This window comes from Mizuhopecten yessoensis, unplaced genomic scaffold (genome assembly GCF_002113885.1).
Source record: "Mizuhopecten yessoensis strain PY_sf001 unplaced genomic scaffold, ASM211388v2 scaffold11069, whole genome shotgun sequence".
Taxonomy (NCBI): Eukaryota; Metazoa; Mollusca; class Bivalvia; order Pectinida; family Pectinidae; genus Mizuhopecten; species Mizuhopecten yessoensis.
Genome location: NW_018408864.1, coordinates 85,617 through 105,919, shown reverse-complemented (window position 1 = coordinate 105,919; position 20,303 = coordinate 85,617). Strand labels below are relative to the sequence as shown.

The 20,303-nt window shown below is 36.9% G+C and overlaps 1 protein-coding gene across 1 annotated transcript; it reads left to right on the top strand.

Annotated features, from left to right (window-relative positions):
• Window positions 1-34: 34 nt before the first annotated feature.
• LOC110465337 (deoxyribodipyrimidine photo-lyase-like) lies at window positions 35-19,869 on the top strand. Its single transcript, XM_021521086.1, has 10 exons — window positions 35-187; window positions 1,172-1,468; window positions 2,994-3,139; window positions 3,958-4,140; window positions 10,474-10,632; window positions 12,248-12,446; window positions 13,464-13,616; window positions 14,782-14,903; window positions 16,525-16,684; window positions 17,960-19,869. The coding sequence occupies exons 2-10, from the start codon at window positions 1,180-1,182 to the stop codon at window positions 18,106-18,108; spliced, it is 1,560 nt and encodes a 519-aa protein (XP_021376761.1). The 5' UTR covers window positions 35-187; window positions 1,172-1,179; the 3' UTR covers window positions 18,109-19,869.
• The last annotated feature ends 434 nt before the right edge of the window (window positions 19,870-20,303 follow it).

Below are 20,303 nucleotides of genomic sequence, written 5' to 3'. Positions count from 1 at the left end.
TTGGCCTGTACGAGAACTGGCCTGAGCCAATCAACTGTAGAAGATTTCGCGGTTTATGTTATGTTATGAAACTCCACGTGTAATTTGGTAAACAAACTCATTCAGAAGTGCGTGATTTTCATCACTTTATCACGAAAACGCACCGACGAATCTGTGCATGCAGCTTGACGGCCTGTGCCTTAGTAATGTAATACATTGTCATTTATTACATAGGTCAATTTATTCTCAAGCATAAGTTAAACGTAAACTAAAACTGTTCTAAAATCATATTTCATAGACTTAATTGCAGTTGTCTGCATGGGTTTCATAAGCAAATATTGGACAGAAGTTTAATTGTTGTTAGTTTGTCTTGAACAGATCCAGTACACTTTGCCGATTGAGCTGTTTAGGCCTAGCTGTAAAGACCCATGTTGAGCTGTGGCTTGTATAGACTTATAGGATCAAATTAGCTAGAAATACCTATATACTGTATAAGTCTATACAAGCCCCTGTGGTTCAGTACTGCTATATAGCTCAATCGGCAGTGTACTGTACCTGTTTAAACCAACTAAATGTAACACATGGTATACATATGTACAGACTTATACTGACTGAATTAATTTCACTGAAGGAGAACAGTGCCATGGACCAGAGACATAAATTACAATATATACGTCTCTGCATGGACTTGTGCTTTTCCTGTGAGACTATAGTACTCCTCCACTTAGTTTTAGTAACACACATTGTATGTAGATTGCCATAGTTTAATACACACAGTTTGGATTTGTTTTTATTTAAATGTAATATGCTTGTCATAATTTGTCATAATTTGTAATATTGTTATACACATATATAATATCTGGTTTGAATTGATCTGTCAAAAACCTTTGTACAGTGAGACATCGACAAGTACATCATATACAGTATGTCTGTCCAATTTGACAAACTTTGACATGCTTGTGCTTTGCACAACTCGGTGCTGCCATAAGACTAAAATGCTATATATGCTCCTGATTGCTTCTTCCTATCGCTGATCATTTACAGGTGTGTCAACCTGTCTGTGATTGGTTAACCACAACATCTATTGATCAGTAAATGTATGTCAACCTGTCTGTGATTGGTTAACCACAAGATCTATTGATCATTGCATGTATGTTTCATGTGAAGATTTATGTGATATTTCAATTTTCCGTAATAGTGATGGCCGATAGTAAAGATCGTAAATCAAATAAGCGCAAGCTTGATTCTGATAGTGAACAAGCTAACACTGGAAAACCGTCATCCAAATTAGCAAAGACAACAAGTCCAACAAAGCAAACTGGAGGCGATTTTATAACACAGATAATAGGTCTCAGAACGGCAGTATGTGACTCTGTAGCAGACTTCAAGTTCAACAAGAAGCGGGTGCGTGTATTATCTGTAGTGCAGGACTTCCCCGAGTCTTGTAATGGCATTGTGTACTGGATGTCTAGAGACCAGAGAGTACAAGGTAAAATATAGGTCCTTTCAGCAAAGCAGTAAATCAGCTGACCCATGGTCAATTGGTCATCCTCAAAATTCCAGGGGTTACTCTCTCTTACGTTCTCTGCACATGTGGAATAAGTCATAATGAAATCAAAGGCTAGATGTTTATGCAATGTTGTGAATGATGCAAGTACGTAGAATAGTTTGATCATCTCATGTACAACAAAAGTACGTAGACTAGTTTGATCATCTAATGTACAACAAAAGTACGTAGAATAGTTTGATCATCTCATGTACAACAAAAGTACGTAGAATAGTTTGAGCATCTAATGTACAACAAAGGTACGAAGAATTGTTTGATCACCTAATGTACAACAAAGGTACGTAGAATAGTTTGAGCATCTAATGTACAACAAAGGTACGAAGAATTGTTTGATCATCTAATGTACAACAAAGGTACGTAGAATACTTTGATCATCTAATGTACAACAAAAGTACGTAGAATAGTTTGATCATCTAATGTACAACAAAGGTACGTAGAATAGTTTGATCATCTAATGTACAACAAAGGTACGAAGAATTGTTTGATCATCTAATGTACAACAAAGGTACGTAGAATAGTTTGATCATCAAATGTACAACAAAGGTACGTAGAATAGTTTGATAATCTAATGTACAACAAAGGTACGAAGAATTGTTTGATCACCTAATGTACAACAAAGGTACGTAGAATAGTTTGATAATCTAATGTACAACAAAGGTACGAAGAATTGTTTGATCATCTAATGTACAACAAAGGTACGTAGAATAGTTTGATCGTCTCATGTACAACAAAAGTACATAGAATAGTTTGATCATCGCATGTACAACAAAAGTACATAGAATAGTTTGATCATCGCATGTACAACAAAAGTACATAGAATAGTTTGATCATCGCATGTACAACAAAAGTACATAGAATAGTTTGATCATCGCATGTACAACAAAAGTACATAGAATAGTTTGATCATCTCATGTACAACAAAAGTATGTAGAATAGTTTGATCATCTCATGTACAACAAAAGAAGAGGTAAACATGAACCAGCTTTGATGTCGGGTGTCCCAGCTCCTCTGTTATCATCAAAGAAAAGGTATAAATCAAGCAATTTGGTCAGTTCTTTCATGTGAAACCAATCAAATAGCGTAATTTCAGTGCTTCTTCAGTTTTGTCATGAAATACTGCTAGGGTGCAGATAGAGAAAGTAAGAGAGTGAATCCATGACCCATTGGATTTTGAGAATGACCCTTGGTGTCCAGATCAATAATTTGAGGATGCATAGTGTTTGATAAATGTTGGTAATATAATTATAAGTATTGTCTGTGAGGGATTAGTTATATATTAGCTCCCCCACTAAGTGACGGTTCTAGCTAACATATATACTGCATAGTACATCAACCAGTGCTTATGTTTACTAGGTATATTTTATAATTCAATTTTGATGATTTTTTAATTAATTGAATCAAAAATGATATCTATTATTTATTGAAAGTATTCCTAATTCATTTTCAGATAACTGGTCCATGCTGTATGCTCAACGTCTGGCTCTAAAACTTAAGGTACCCCTGGTTGTGTGTTTCTGTCTGGTACCCAAATTTTTAGAGGCCACCATTCGACATTATGGGTTCATGTTGAGGGGACTCGAGGAAGTAGAACAGGTACATTTTCTTCTTATTCACAGGAAAATTAACTTTTTTAAATCAGACAAGATAAACAGCTTAACCCAATTATAGTATTTGTGATGACGACTTCATCTTAATATAAATATATTTTACAACCATCATTAAACAAGTTACTAAAAGGTATTATAGATTCTCAAAAAGTTGATGAGTCCTACAGGAAAAGCTTGAGTCCAGGATTCAACAGCGGTGCCTAAGACTCTAAATGTTTACTTGGTCAAGTTCACAGTGTCCTAATTATATAAGGACAGTGCACTGTCATATGATCTGTGGGCATTGCAGATATTCGGCAAGATTCTTCAAAATATCTTAAACAGTTCAAAAGTTACAGACCAGAATAAATACTACTGGAAAGTTTGATTTTTTTACCTTTGACCTTGAGGTCAAGGTCACCCTGTTCTAATGACAGTACACTGCACATTGCCTGAAGGTGATACAGGTACACTGCAAGTTTCTTCATGGCATTGTTAAGGGTTTAAAAGTTACGGCACAGACAAGATGTCTTGAGAAGTCTGCACTCATTTGACTTTTGACGTTAATTTTTAGGTCAAGGTCATATTGACCTAATGACAGTGCACTGCACATCCTCTGTCGGAGATTCATGTATACATCATGTAAACTGGTATAACAGTTACGACCAAGACAATATATTCCTCAAAACATTTTCACTTATTTGACCTTTGACCTTGAGCCTTTCAATCATGGAAAAACATGTACCAACCAGCAAGGTTTGAAAATTGTGCCAACTATTCAATCTTTATCTTCAAAAAATATACCACATTTTCCTTAATTTATAGGAATGCCGATCCCTGGACATAAACTTCCACTTACTGCAAGGTTATGCCAAGGAAGTTTTGCCCAGGTTTGTGGAAGACAATGACATTGGAGGTGTAGTGACTGACTTCTGTCCCCTGCGAGTCCCACTGGGATGGGTAGATGATGTCAAGGAAAGACTGCCAAAGAAGGTGCCATTTTGCCAGGTGAGAAAATTGAATCCTATACATGATTAGAAAGATTACATAAAGGCAAAAAAAGAAACAAACAAATTTTTGTACACTGTACTTTGAAATGAATACTGGTGCTTTGAAATAAATGCAGAAAAAAAGATGCTTCATAAATTTGCAGAGGGCAGAATTCTACGATATAATATATTTCGTAAAATTACCTGTACTTACATTTTTCTTGTCTATGGATCCCCAGACTTGAGCAGGTCTTATGTGTGTAGATAATATAAGGTCATGAGTCGATAGACTTGCTCAAGTCCATATATAGATGGGAAAATAGGTGATAAACATGGTAGATTGAAAGCCAGTCTAAAGTGCATTCTGTTCATGATTATGGTACACTTTAAGGTTAATTTCCATTTTGGATATTTTCTATCAAAGTAGGGCAAAAATAATTTTTCTGGATGGAGACCCCAAGGGGTACCTGTTTAATTTGACAAAAATTCATGTCTAAAATAAAAGTAAAAAGTAGTAGATCATTTTAATTTATTTGACAACTTTCCCTTGATATATAATCAATTGTCTATCACAATGATATATTATTTCCTACAGGGTAAACATCAACTCTAGATCCAGGCTCTCTGGCTTAGCCCTTCATCAGGGACTGAATGGTGACACTGATAAGTCGTAACACTTCAAGTTAATAAAGAACTTGAACTTGAACTTAAATGGTACATTTCTATATCTAACTAATATTTAATACCCTATTGTCAATTTGAAATATTCAAAATCACAGATTGATATCTGTTGTTGTAGGTTATCCTGTGTGCTTGTACCAGGAAGTATGTATATATATATATCATGACTAGGACAGCAGTTACACTCACTCCTTTACAAATCCTGGTATAATTGTCATATGATAATTTTACACTTGGCTTTATGCCATGTATGCCCGTGTTTGTACTGTGGTTATGTGATCATGAAGGCCAAACAAAATCATGACCCTGTTTCCTGTTGTCACTCACAGTGTCTAGTATACTGAGATAATGTAAAATCATGTCCCTGTTTCCTGTTGTCACTCACAGTGTCTAGTATACTGAGATAATGTAAAAGCATGTCCCTGTTTCCTTTTATGTCCATGTTTGTACTGTGGTTATGTAATATAAAGGCCAAGCAAAATCATTAGCATGTGTCCTGTGTATGTGGCTGGCAAATTAATACAATTACACTGTCCGAGTTTCTCCTTTCTAATTGCCTTATATTAGGTAATATTTCCTTCAGGCTCTTCTGTTGTACTAAATGTTATAAACCAGTATTTATATACATGTATCCAACATCTATTTGAAAAACTGAAATAAAAGAAAAGAAAAAACTTCAGGTGCCAATCAAGGGAACTTCCAATGGTACTGAGTACGATAAGAATGAGACTTGAAGATGAAATAATTTGTATTTCCCTAGCTAGAAAGGTGGAAAAACATTCTTAGTGCATGTGTAAGGTTTAACATTTTGTCCCACCTAAATATAGACAAGTCATTCCAAATAAACTACATCCACGTGTATATATAAGTTAATACTTCCTCATTCCTAGTTGTGTATGTTCCATTTCGAGTCGGAATCAAGGAAAAACAAATTGGCTGTCAAGCAGCCATCATGGATTTTGACTTTTTGTTATCAAAATCTCTAAAAAGTGTTTGATAGATCTTTCAAATTATTTATTAGTAGGACCCCCTTAGTCCTCAGTTAAATAAGTGCTATTTTGAGACTGATTGGAACAAGAAAATGACGACCAGGAGGCAAGGCTATCTTGAATTTTGAAGATTATTTATGATATTTCTCAAGAAGAACTTTACAGATCTTTCTCAGATTTCATATGTATGTCCCCCTTGTTCTAAGTTGTAAGTGGTTTATTAGCTCACCTGGTCTAAAAGACCAAGGTGAGCTTATGCCATACCGCAGCGTCCGTCGTTCTGCGTCCGTCGTCTGTCAATTTTACACTACTAGTCATGAACCACTGAGCAGATTTTAACAAAATTTGGTGTGGAGCATCCTTGGGTGAAGAAGAACCAATTTTGTATAAATGGTGGGTCTGGCCCCCCTGGGGGCTGAGGGGTGGGGCCTTATAAGGGAAATATAGCAAATTCTTTAAAATCCTTCTTCTTCTGTAGTAATGGAAGGATTTGTTCCATATTTGGTCTGAAGCATCCTTTGGTGAAAGGGAACTAATTTTGTATAAACCGTGGATCTGGCCCCCCAGGTGCCTGAGGGGCGGGGCCCAATAGGGGAAATATAGCAAATTATTCTTTAAAATCCTTCTTCTGTAGGAATGAAAGGATTTGGTCCATATTTGGTGTGGAGCATCCTTGGTTAGTGGGGAACCAACTTTGTATAAACATGGGTCTGGCTCACCAGGGGCCTGAAGGGTGGGGTACGTCCAATAGGGGAAACAGCAAATTATTCCTTAAAATCCTTCTTCTTCTGTAGGAATGAAAGGATTTGGTCCATATTTGGTGTGGAGCATCCTTGGTTAGTGGGGAACCAATGTTGTATAAACCATGAGTCTGGCTCACCAGGGGCCTGAGGGGCGGGGCCCAATAGGGGAAACAGCAAATTATTCTTAAAAATCCTTCTAATTCTTCTGTAGGAATGAAAGGATTTGGTCCATATTTGGTGTGGAACATCCTTGGGTAAAGGGGAATCAATTTTGTATAAACAGTGGGTGTGGCCCCCCTGGGACCTGAGGGGTGGGGCCAAATAGGGGAAATAGACGTAAATCTTCAAAATCCTTTTTCTTCGGTAGGAATGACAGGATTTTTCCCATATTTGGTCTGAAGTATTCTTGGGTGAAGGGGAACCAATTTTGTATACACGATGGGTCTGGCTCCCCAGGGGCCAGATGGGCGGAGCCTAATAGAGGAAACATAGCAAATTATTCTTTAAAATCCTTTTTCTTCTGTAGGAATGAAAGAATTTGGTCCATATTTGGTGTGGAGCATCCATGGGTAGTGGGGATCCAATTTTGTATAAACCATGGGTCTGGCTCCCCAGAGGCCTGAGGGGCGAGGCCCAATAGGAGAAACATAGCAAATTATTCTTTAAAATCCTTCTTCTTCTGTAGGAATGAAAGGATTTGTTCCATATTTGGGCGGAAGCATTGGGTGAAGGGGAACCAATTTTGTATACACCATGGGTCTGGCTCCCCAGGGGCCAGATGGGCGGAGCCTAATAGAGGAAACATAGCAAATTATTCTTTAAAATCCTTTTTCTTCTGTAGGAATGAAAGAATTTGGTCCATATTTGGTGTGGAGCATCCTTGGTTAGTGGGGAACCAATGTTGTATAAGCCATGAGTCTGGCTCACCAGGGGCCTGAGGGGCGGGGCCCAATAGGGGGAACAGCAAATTATTCTTAAAAATCCTTCTAATTCTTCTGTAGGAATGAAAGGATTTGGTCCATATTTGTTCAGAAGCATCCTTGGGGAAAGGAGAACAAACTTTGTATAAATGGTGGGTCTGGCCCCCCTGGGGGCTGAGGGGCAGGGCCCAATAGGGGAAATATAGCAAATTCTTTAAAATCCTTCTTCTGTAGGAATGAAAGGATTTGTTCCATATTTGGTCTGAAGCATTCTTGGGTGAGGGGGAACCAATTTTGTATACCCCGTGGATCTGGCCCCCCAGGTGCCTGAGGGGCGGGGCTTAATAGGGGAAACATAGCAAGTTATTTTTTTAAACCCTTCTTCTGTATGAAAGGATTTGGTCCATATTTCGTGTGGAACATCCTTGGGTAAAGGGGAATCAATTTTGTATAAACGGTGGGTGTGGCCCCCCTGGGACCTGATGGGTGGGGCCAAATAGGGGAAATAGACGTAAATCTTCAAAATCCTTCTTCTTCGGTAGGAATGACAGGATTTTGCCCATATTTGGTCTGAAGTATTCTTGGGTGAAGGGGAACCAATTTTGTATAAGCGGTGTGTCTGACCCCCTGTAGGCAGAGAGGCAGGGCCCAATAGGGAAAATAGAGGTAAAACCTTTAAAATCCTTCTTCTACCATAGGGATTAAGGGATTTTATGCTAATTTAGTCTGGAGCATCCTTTGGCCAAAGGGATTCAATTTTATATAAGCAGTGGATGTGGTCTCCCAGGGGGCAGAAGGGTAGGGCCCAATAGGAGAAATAGAGGTAAAACCTTTAAAATCCCTCTTCAACCATCGAGATTAAGGAATTTTAGCCTTAGTCTGGAGCATCCTTGGGTCTCAGTTTTGTATTCGGCCCCAGCCCCCCCCCCCCCCCCCCCCCATACACTGTGATTTGTTATTTTGTCTACCCAGTAATTACAACTTATAGATTTGTCATTCTGATAATAAGGAAATGAGATATTGTCTGGAGTGCCAGTTTCCTGAATCGTGTTTTAAACCTTGCAACTCTACCATTGTACTTATATGTACATCATGACTTTCCTGTATATCAAGTAAACCATTCAAATCTGTCTAACAGGAAGAGAACTTTCTATCAAGTATGTATCCTACATCTGGCATAGTGACAAAATAGTCTGCACTGTACAATGACCTCCTTGTCAACTCGCATCAATATGTTGTGTTTATTTATATGATGTATTCAAAATAAATGGTATAAAACCTGAAAATCATTTAATCTGCATATGTAAAGAAAGAGCTTAGCATGGCATTACAAAAGTACACAAAAGTATGATACTTTTGCAAGATTTAAAGTTATTAATCGTTCCAAGAGTATAGAGTGACATTGGTAGATCAAGTAAGATATTCTGTTTATTTTGTGAACATGGATGTGAAGGTTCATGGCAGTCAAATAGGAAATTAATGAAGTCTGAAGAGCGATGATGCCTGTATGTGAAGGTTCATGACAGTCAAATAGGAAATTGATGAAGTCTGAAGAGCGATGATGCCTGTATGTGAAGGTTCATGACAGTCAAATAGGACATTAATGAAGTCTGAAGAGCGATGATGCCTGTATGTGAAGGTTCATGACAGTCAAATAGGACATTAATGAAGTCTGAAGAGCGATGATGCCTGTATGTGAAGGTTCATGACAGTCAAATAGGACATTAATGAAGTCTGAAGAGCGATGATGCCTGTATGTGAAGGTTCATGACAGTCAAATAGGACATTAATGAAGTCTGAAGAGCGATGATGCCTGTATGTGAAGGTTCATGACAGTCAAATAGGACATTAATGAAGTCTGAAGAGCGATGATGCCTGTATGTGAAGGTTCATGACAGTCAAATAGGACATTAATGAAGTCTGAAGAGCGATGATGCCTGTATGTGAAGGTTCATGACAGTCAAATAGGACATTAATGAAGTCTGAAGAGCGATGATGCCTGTATGTGAAGGTTCATGACAGTCAAATAGGACATTAATGAAGTCTGAAGAGCGATGATGCCTGTATGTGAAGGTTCATGACAGTCAAATAGGACATTAATGAAGTCTGAAGAGCGATGATGCCTGTATGTGAAGGTTCATGACAGTCAAATAGGACATTAATGAAGTCTGAAGAGCGATGATGCCTGTATGTGAAGGTTCATGACAGTCAAATAGGACATTAATGAAGTCTGAAGAGCGATGATGCCTGTATGTGAAGGTTCATGACAGTCAAATAGGACATTAATGAAGTCTGAAGAGCGATGATGCCTGTATGTGAAGGTTCATGACAGTCAAATAGGACATTAATGAAGTCTGAAGAGCGATGATGCCTGTATGTGAAGGTTCATGACAGTCAAATAGGACATTAATGAAGTCTGAAGAGCGATGATGCCTGTATGTGAAGGTTCATTACAGTTAAATAGGAAATTAATGAAGTCTATATAGAGCGATGGTGCCAATATTCTATTTTCAAAAAGGGTCACCGAGCTTGATTCACTCGTACAAGAGTGATTGTCTGTGAAAACATGCATGAAGATATACCCCAGACATACTTTATAAAGGAAAAGGTGAAAGGTCAAGGTCAAAAATAGGTCACAGTCACCAACTTTTTGTACTTGACATTCTACCATCACAGGATATATTTATTAAATCTGGTTACTCCCAGTGAAAAAGGATAGAAGATATATGCCATGGACAAACTTTCGGGACACACAGAGAGTGCAAATCTATAGTGCCCTCGCCCGGAACTGTTAGAGGACTTACAAATTGCACTTGGTGTAAAATTTTCCATAGATCATAAGAAATACAATTGAAATTATATTTATAGAATTTATAAAGGCCTGAACCTCTTTAGGCACCATAAATGACCAAAACAAAAAGTTTCACATACTTCCAAAATCTTCCGAAGTTCTGTTATTGTGATGGCATCGGTGTGTATACACTAATGACATGATTCACTGTATATATATTTTTGATAGGTGGATGCCCACAACATTGTCCCTTGCTGGGAAGCCTCCCCGAAACTTGAATACGGTGCAAGAACCATCAGAAACAAGATCCACAACCAGCTGTCTGGGTTCCTCACAGAGTTCCCACCAGTGTGCCAACACCCACACAAGTCAAAGCTGAATTCTGAAGTAAGTAAGAAACATGATGGCTATACATAAGTCTTCGAGGGTGGTTAAACCTTGATTAAAATGATTTAAATTTTGTGACATTTTCACAGACACAGTACAATGATCACAATTTCACATTCAAAACGCTCTGATGTGTGACCAGATATACTGCTGCCATTTTGTTAACAAACAGGTGTCTTTTTAGGGGCATTGATAAAATACTCCCTCTCTCTTAATGGTACAACCTAGAACCGGCAACATGAAAAATATCTAAATTTTATCCTAAGTTATGAACAGCAAATCTAGTTTCATTTATCCAGAAATGTGTAATCCTTGACTTTTGCTCTGACAGAACAAGTATCTGTATTAATAAAAGAGTTACAAGCTGTATTGCTGTGCAGTACTGCTATACATACTTGAGAAAGCTTTGGGTTTATTTGATGGTTTGCTGTTTGATACCACATATTTCATGAGTCGGGCGGAATACTCATGAGTGCAAATTAAAGCACGAGTGAAAACAATGACATTCTGCCATACCAGTAAAATGATTAAGTGTTCAACAGGAAAATCATGAAATTTTCTAATTTGTTTATTTATATTTTAAGTGAAACGATTGAAATATTTCTACATTATAAAACTGGAAATTTATAGTTTGATCTGTAGTGTGATCTGTAGTGCCATGTAATGACATCGTGTTTGACAACAAGCCTGCATGGCATTTTAAATGGGCTACTCAATAATTCTACCTTTATCTGCTATTATATGTATGATCTGCCAGCAAAAATGTAATTAGCGCACCTGGCCCGAAGGGCCAAGTGAGCTTATGGCATGGTGCGGCGTTCATCGTCCGTCCGGCGTCAACTTTTTACTTTAAACAACTTCTTCTCAGTAACAAAAAGGCCTAGGGTGATGATATTTTGCTAGAAGCATGCTGGGATGAATGGCTACCAAGTTCATTCAAATAAATGACCTTCATCCATTTTCAAGGTCACAGGGGTCAAATATGTTAAAATCTTTAAACAACTTCTTCTGAATAACCGAAAGAGCTAGGGTAGTGATATTTGGCCAGTGACTTTAAATCATATTCAAGGTCACTGGGGTCAAATATATTAAAAACATTTAAACAACTTCTTCTGAAGGTCACAGTGGTCAATATATGTTTAAATCTTTAAATGATTGGTTCTGTATAACCAAAAGGTACAGGGTAATGATATTTTTCTAGAAGCATGCTGGGTTGGAAGACTATGTTCAACATTCAAGGTCACAGGCGTCATATGTTTAAATCTTTTAATAGGTTCTTATGAATCAAACACTGATATTCTGTCTGTAGTTGTATTTTAGTCCACTTTTAAGATTACAAGTGTGAGATTAAAACCAGGTGAGGGATTCAGGCCCATTGGGCCTCTTGTTCAGTATTTAATTATATAGAGATACAATATTGTATGTACCAAAGATTTAAAAATAAAACCAACAGTCGCTGTATATTTATATTACCTGCAGCTGAATAGAAAATCTGCTGCTTCGAATGCAGTGAATAGAAAACACCAATCTGATTGGTCAAAGCTTTAAAGCGATATCATTACATGTAAAAATGAAATAAATCAATATAATTAATAATTATGACTGATGTCAACAGAGCATAGACTGGGCGAGTGTGCGGAGCTCACTGGAAGTGGACCAGTCCGTACCAGAGGTGTCATGGTCCACGCCGGGATCTAAAGGAGGCCTCGCCATGCTAGAGTCCTTCTGTAACGACCGTCTCCGCTATTTTTCCTCAGACAGGAACAATCCAAACAAAAATGCTATCAGCAATCTGTCACCATGGATACACTTTGGTAGGTCATTGATATTGATGCATATATGCAGTGTGTCCTTTCTTGATCTAAATTGTTTAATTTGTGAAGTTTACAGCATATCTCAGACTGTCGGTTGTATAATTAACATCAGGGTAAATATTTAGAGGTTATCATATGACTATTTCCATATCCTACTCGACATCAGCCTCAGACTCCCATATCAGTCTGAGCTGATCATGAGTGGCTGGAGGCTATTTTTTAGAAAGTACTAAAATGGTCTTTCTTTTAAAAGGAAGGGTTTCCATGTACCCTAGTTATGCATACCAAATTTTCAGACTGATAGGAAAAGGAAGAAAAAAAATGGCCCACAGGTGGCCATCCTGAATTTTTAGAGTTAAAGTTTGTTAGGGCTATTTCTCAGCTAGTATCACAGGGATCTTTCTCAAATTTTACACGAGGGTTCCTCATGGTCCTTAATTATGCATATTGATTTTTTGGACTAATAAGAAAACCAAGATGGCGACCAGACAGCCATCCTATATTTTGACAGTTGAATTTGGTTATGACTGTTTGATATGTATGATTCCTTTTATCACTTCATTAAATTCCCGTCACTAATGAGAATTCATCCCTCAATGACAGCACTTCTAATTATGTAAGAATTACAAATTTTCACCATTTGCATCTAGTTATACAATTCTTACAAAACAACATTTGTCATAGTGGCAAATAACATCATGAGTTTCAAGTTAAGGAAATTGAAGAGCAAAGAAGGTAAAACATCATCTTTTATAGATTGGATGAAGATCCCTTCATGGTAGGTGCCAAGACCCTTCTAGAATCTCGTCATTACACACCTAAGAGCAAAGCCCAAATCATAGCCATTAACAGCTATGCTTGGGTGACCACATGTTGTACGCAGCAGGGCCAGTTCAAAATGATAAATTGTTTCCTTTAAAACATTACTCATTATATACTTCATGTCTCTACATGAACTCAGATCCTGAAAAAAGACCTGGAAGTAAGTTTTTTATATCCTATTTTGTTTCTTCACAGGGCAGATCTCTGTACAGCGCTGCATCCTCACGGTACGGAAATACCGCAGTAAGTCGAGTGAGGGCGTCAATGCTTTCATTGAGGAGGCTATCATCAGACGGGAGCTATCTGATAATTTCTGCTACTACAACAAAAACTATGATTCTGTTGAGGGTAGGTATCTCTAATCTGCAACAAGTAAGTCACACGCAACATCAGTATACAAAAAAAAATTAAAAAATATGTATATCTGTCTATCAAAAAGGGGATTCTAGTGATTCTGCTGTGTATATGTATCTCTGACAAGTCAAGTGATATGATAAAGCTATTGCAAGTGATACATTGTTACTATTGAACCCATTCTCTTCCACACTAGTAATGCAAGCCAACTTCGATTCTGTTTGTTAGATAGGTATTTCTACATAACATATTTCAAATTCACAGAAATGTATTTATCAATAGGTTTCCTTTACACTAAAGGAAATCTATTGATAAAGACATTACTGGCAGATAAATTTGGTAAAATTAAAAATTGTCTTAATATGCAAACAAAGATTAAGCCTATAACTTGGAGAGTTCACACAAGACCTGCACTATTTCCTCACTCAGGCACATTATAGGCCAACTCGCTAGGTTGGTGTTTTGCCCAGTATAACAATAAGCATGACACTGCAGGCGAGCTACCAAGTTCGAGTCAGCCTATAGCTATCAGGCCTACCTTTTCCAGTAGCCTTGTTTTTGCAATGTTTCTATTTTAAGTGTCTGAATATAGATTTCAGAGATAGAATTTCCTCAAAACCTGTTCAATTTTGATTTCTTCATCAGAATCATTCTCATTAGATCAGGAACATGTTGAGAGAGGTATAATTTAACAAAACATGTAGAAATGTCAATTCAACTTTTAACTTGTTCATTCAGACATGATACATTGTATTTCCTTGATCAGAAAATTACTTGATTCATTGTCAAATAGCAGTGGTACTGTATTCTAGAATTCAGAAACTTGACTTCTCTTTACTACAGCCTACAGATTTGTAAGTGGAAGTAACAATTATAAATAAATTGTACAGTGACCGATTTGTCTAGTTGCTGCTCTATACATATGAAGGAACAAGTCAGTTGCCATACAATGTTTGTATCATTTAAAATACTGTTGGCACCTATGTGTGGGAAAACCAGTCACTATTCATTGTAAATACACTTGCAATGCTATATTTGCTTTTGAGCATGATGCACATCGGCCACTGTGTATTGCAACTACAATGTATCATGCTGTAAGTGCTGAAGACGGGACAAATAACTTGTCATATAATATATACCACACTTAACAATGTTGTAGGAGCCTATGACTGGGCGAAGCAGTCACTTAAATGCCATGCCTCGGACAAAAGGGAGTATCTTTATACAAGAGATCAATTGTCTAAGGGGAAAACACATGATGACCTCTGGAATGCAGCCCAGGTAAATGCGTTATATGGTTGTGCATGCAAATAATACAGTTATCATGATTTCTGCTATTTCAAGAATTTTCATTATTTTCAGAAAATACAAATATTGCTCCTGTAAACAACAGCTCCCAAGCTTTACACAAACGAACATTAGTTATCTTACCTTCAACTTCGAATAAAGTAATACATTTTTATTTGAAAGGTGAAGAGATTTTAAAGTTGAAAGACATGTTCAAATATCATTATTGCATAAAATGATTCTTAATAGATGTGAAAATAAATGTTGTATATTATATATCATTACCAGGGTAAACAAAATGAGTAGGTTGTTGTGTGTTTGCTAACAAATTTCCCAAGCAATCTATTGATTACAAACTTGATCATTGCACACTTTCACAACACTTGTGGATTTTCCTATTTAATCTTTCTATTGTACATCTGATGGTTGCACAGTGTACTATTAAAACACATCAGGAATTTTTAGGTCACCTGAGCTTTAGCTCAAGTGACACCTATTGCTATCCGTCTTCGTCCGTCGTCGTCCGTTAACATTTTACATTTCAAACTTAAAGTCAAGTTCTGCTGGGCCGATTGAACTGAAAGTTGGTAGGAATGATCTACTCATGGTCCTGACAAAGTGTTGTTATTTTTCAGGTCAATCAGAAATCCAATATGGCCGCCACGGGCGCCATTTTGAAAAACTATTTCAAACTTAAAGTCAAGTTCTGCTAGGCCGATTGAACTGAAAGTTGGTAGGAATAATCGACTCATGGTCCTGACAAAGTGTTGCTATTTTTCGGGTCGATCAGAAATCCAATATGGCCGCCACAGCTGCCATTTTGAAAAACTATTTCAAACTTAAAGTAAAGTTCTACTTGGCCGATTGAACTGAAACTTTTTAGGATGATCGAATTATGGTCCTGACAAAGTGTTGTTATTTTTCGGGTCAATCAAAAATACAATTTGGCTGCCATTATACTTACCTATTTTTTACTCAAATTGGTACATATTTCAACAACAAAAATAAATACTGTAGGACTCAGGTGACCGTTAAGGCCCATGGGCCTCTTGTCTTATTAAGCCTTCATATTCAGAAAAATAGTTTCGTTCATTCAAAACAATAAAACAATAACTTCCTGACTTACAGTGTGAAAGACCATGGGTCCGTATTCATGAAACCGTTCTCATGCTCAAGCAAGGATTATGTGCTCAAACCAACTTTCTTGTAACTCACTTAAATCATGTCAAACGATCAAAGCGTCAAATATAAACATTGAAAACAGTATTCAGCTTTAAGAGACCCTTCAAACTTTTTCAAAATCATTGATAAAAAAGTGATTTTATTATTAATTAATAACTGGAACAGGTTATTAGGCTATAGCATAAAATCCATGCTTGAGCGTGAGAACCGTTTCATGAATATGGGGCCAGATAATGTGTCCTTCAGGCCTGGGAATAGCCAATCAAACAGTTGCCTGAAGCCATCTCCATACAGACTTCGTAATACAAATAAGATATTCTTCTACAGGTATATATTATAGACACCAATCTTATGTATGTATCTGTGCAAACTGAATATGTTACTTGTTGCGTTTAACAATGTCAAGGTCACAATTCCATTTCCATGATAACAGATACAGATGGTGCGAGAGGGAAAGATGCATGGCTTCCTGAGGATGTACTGGGCCAAGAAAATACTAGAATGGACAGAAAGTCCAGAGGTTGCCTTGGAAACAGCCATCTACCTAAATGACAGATTCTCTTTGGATGGCCGGGATCCAAATGGCTATGTTGGTAGGTGTCATATAGTTTACGGTTAATCAGGTTTGATAGAGTAAGGTCTTTGGCTGTGTACAATTTCATACAGTAAAACTCCACATTTTGCGAACACGGTTTACTCAAATACCCCTCATTCGGCGAGCAGTTTGTTTGGTCCCGACCGAGTTCATACATATTCAGGTAACCCCTGGTTAGTCTAATCATTATTCCTCAAATAAAAATGTGTCCCCAACTCTTTATGGTCATAGTATTAATACTATGTATTCATCGACCAGGTGCGACATGTCACTCCTGACAGATAATTTACCTGTGTATCACACTGTCACTGCGAAAATACCTCGGGTTAAGACTACAATTTACCAGTATCGGCAACATGCTTAATAATAGCATAGTACCATTTTACGTAACGTACGTATGTTTAATTATGATCACTCAAGATTTGACAGATATATACTTAACGATCTAGGGCCAACCTTGGATTACTCAAATACCATGTATTCCTAGAACTATTAATCTGGTCCCCACGAGTATGAGTAAGTTGGGTTTTACTGTATGATGATTGGCTATTACTAGTAATAAGTCAAATTTAAATAGAAAATAATCTCAGAGGTAATTCACATATTGAATTACTGAAGGATTGGACTAGAAAGATTTTTATTGTGATAATCAAATGCCATATTTTAAATCCCCATGTGCATGCTTTGATGTGCTAATCTAGTTGAGCTGGGTCTTTTCAACAGTGTATTTACCTTAACCTACTTTTAAGGTCACAGGCATCAATTATATAAAAACCTTTATAGACCTTCTCCTGAATAAACAGGAGACCCAGGGCAACGATATTTTGCCAGTAGGTACCTGGCATGGAGTGCTATAAAATTTCCTCAAATAAATGACCTTGACCTACGTCCAAGTTGAAAGGGGTCAAATATGTAAAAAAAAACTTTAAGCAACAGTTCCTTTTTCTGCCTTACCAGGAGGCCTTTGGTGATGATATTTGACCAGTAGCATAACAGTACATTGTATTACAAAATTTCATTTAGTCTGGAACATTCAAGCCAATTGCAAGGAGACTCAATATATGGAAATATTTTTAAAATTCCTTTTATTGAGAATATCTTCCCATAATTGCTTAAAAATCCAGATGATACATGCCCTCTGGGCCACTTGTCTGTTGATGAAAGAGTGCTGGAATGATTTATGCACTGTATCTCTAGATGACAGATTCCCTTATACAGGTGTTTTGCAAAACATTCCATTTCCTTTATGTAATTTTGTTTACTTTCCTTGTAGGTTGTATGTGGTCTATCTGTGGCATTCATGACCAAGGATGGAAGGAAAGGGAAGTATTCGGCAAAATCCGTTACATGAATTACGCTGGCTGTAAGAGAAAGTTTGACGTAGCTGCATTTGTCACCAAGTACAGGGCCAAGACAAAGTAGCAACAAAAAGTACCAAATACAGGGCCAAGACAAAGTAGCAACAAAAAGTACCAAGTACAGGGACAAGACAAAGTAGCAACAAAGAGTCCCAAGTACAGGGCCAAGACAAAGGAGCAACAAAAAGTACCAAGTACAGAGCCAAGACAAATTAAAGTAGCAACAAAAGGAACCAAGTACAGGGCCAAGACAAATTAAAATAGCAACAAAAAGAACCAAGTACAGGGCCAAGACAAATTAAAGTAGCAAAAAAAGGTACCAAGTACAGGGCCAAGACAAAGTAGCAACAAAAAGTACCAAGTACTCGTGTTTATACAAGTGCAACCTTTCATATCAATGTAAAATGTGCAAGGAATGCATGGCCATTTCTTGCATTATAAAATAGGGATTTTAAGACAACCATTCTTGTCACCTCCAGATTTACAATGGAAGTTATATCAATAACAGACTAAAGTAGGAAATGTTTGGTATGAAATTTTGAAATTACATTGTAACTGTGAAAGTGTCATCATCCATTTCTGTGTTATAATTTTGTCCATATAAACAGAAGATCCCAGACAGGAAAATTTTATTACAAATTAAACGTCTGAATAATCTATATATATATGTCAATGCGATCAATAGTTGTCCTATTATGCCATTATCTACCTCAATGACATGGCTTCTTATTTCTCTATATGAATACTCATAATACTGTTGTTTATTATGCAATTGTTAGATCTGTATCTCAAGCACCATTTTACATGAATTTAGTTTGTGTTCAGCTGTACAGGTATGTATGAATATATTACGATCCATAAATCAAATATATTTGAAACAGATTTACAATTATTTTCATAGAATCTCCTTGTATTTTGTCTACTATTTGTATAGAAACAATTTGATGGTTGTTGCTGTCAGGTCTCACCACTGTCTCATCTCAGTCTATAAACCTGCATGTCTTTGTTAAAGTATCCATATCATTAGGGTATGAAAATCAGATTTGTATAGTTTATTTTCACAAACAATTTCATTGCTATAACAACTTATAAAATATTACTGCAAATATCATGGCAGTTATATTATTTATCACAGTATGAAGTTGTATTTTAACTTGATTTCAAGTTTAATCTTTCTTAATAAAAACAAAATATTCTAAATGATTGACTGATAATGCCAATTGTGTTTATTTTAACGGTCAAATGTATAAATAGTTGAAGTCAACTTGATCTGTTTATTAAATCTGTAATACATTAAATGTTCTGTTATAATCCTTAATTATTTGTTTGCAAGTTCACCATTGAGAGATCTTACTGTTGTTTTTCTTATACAATATTTTTGTTTTACATCAATTATGAAACAACTTTTTTCAACTTATATAAATCAGTCTTTGCTGGGCCTGATAGTAGCATGCAGGGGGTCTTCATGTGGGAAGAAACTCAAGTACCCAGAGAAACTCCACATGGTTGGGCAGGTGACCCGATGTCTTTTCACTACTGATTTCAATACCTTGAACAGTTTTGTCAGAAATTTTTGATTTCAGTACGTTGAACTGTTTTGTCAGAAATTGTTGAGGCTAGTACATTATGCTTTGTAAGCTGTTGTTGAATTTGGTACTTTTTAACTGCTTGGTTATCTATCATTACATGAAACAGTATTACAGTTGCTGAATATTATATCCATTCATTGATCAAGTCAGTAGCTTGTTATTAAATAATGACCACTTATAATAAACTGTTACGTTACCAAATAAATATTGTAGAATAGAAAAACATGTCTTTATTGATTTTTAGCTCACCTGGCACGAAGTGCCAAGTGAGCTTATGCCGTGGTGCGGCGTCCGTCGTCCGTCCGTCCGTCCGTCATCCGGCGTCAATATTTTTCATTAAACGACTTCTTCTTAATAACCGAAAGGCCTAGGGTGATGATATTTGGCCAGAAGCAAACTGGGATGAAGGGCTACCAAGTTTGTTCAAATAAATGACCTTCATCTATTTTCAAGGTCACAGGGATCAAATATGTTAAAAACTTTAAACAACTTCTTCTCAATAACCAAACTGCCCAGGGAGATGATATTTGGTCAGTAGCATGCTAGGGTGAAGGGCTACNTAAACAACTTCTTCTCAATAACCAAAATGCCCAGGGTGATGATATTTGGTCAGTAGCTAGCTGAGATGAAGGGCTACAAAGTTTGTTCAAATGAATGACCTTCACCCATG

Coding starts and splice junctions, on each gene's coding strand:
- LOC110465337 (XM_021521086.1), top strand. CDS start 1,180: ATGGCCGATAGTAAAGATCGTAAATCAAATAAGCGCAAGCTTGATTCT. Junction 10,633..12,247: donor AGTCAAAGCTGAATTCTGAA/GTAAGTAAGAAA, acceptor TGATGTCAACAG/AGCATAGACTGGGCGAGTGT. Junction 16,685..17,959: donor GGATCCAAATGGCTATGTTG/GTAGGTGTCATA, acceptor CTTTCCTTGTAG/GTTGTATGTGGTCTATCTGT.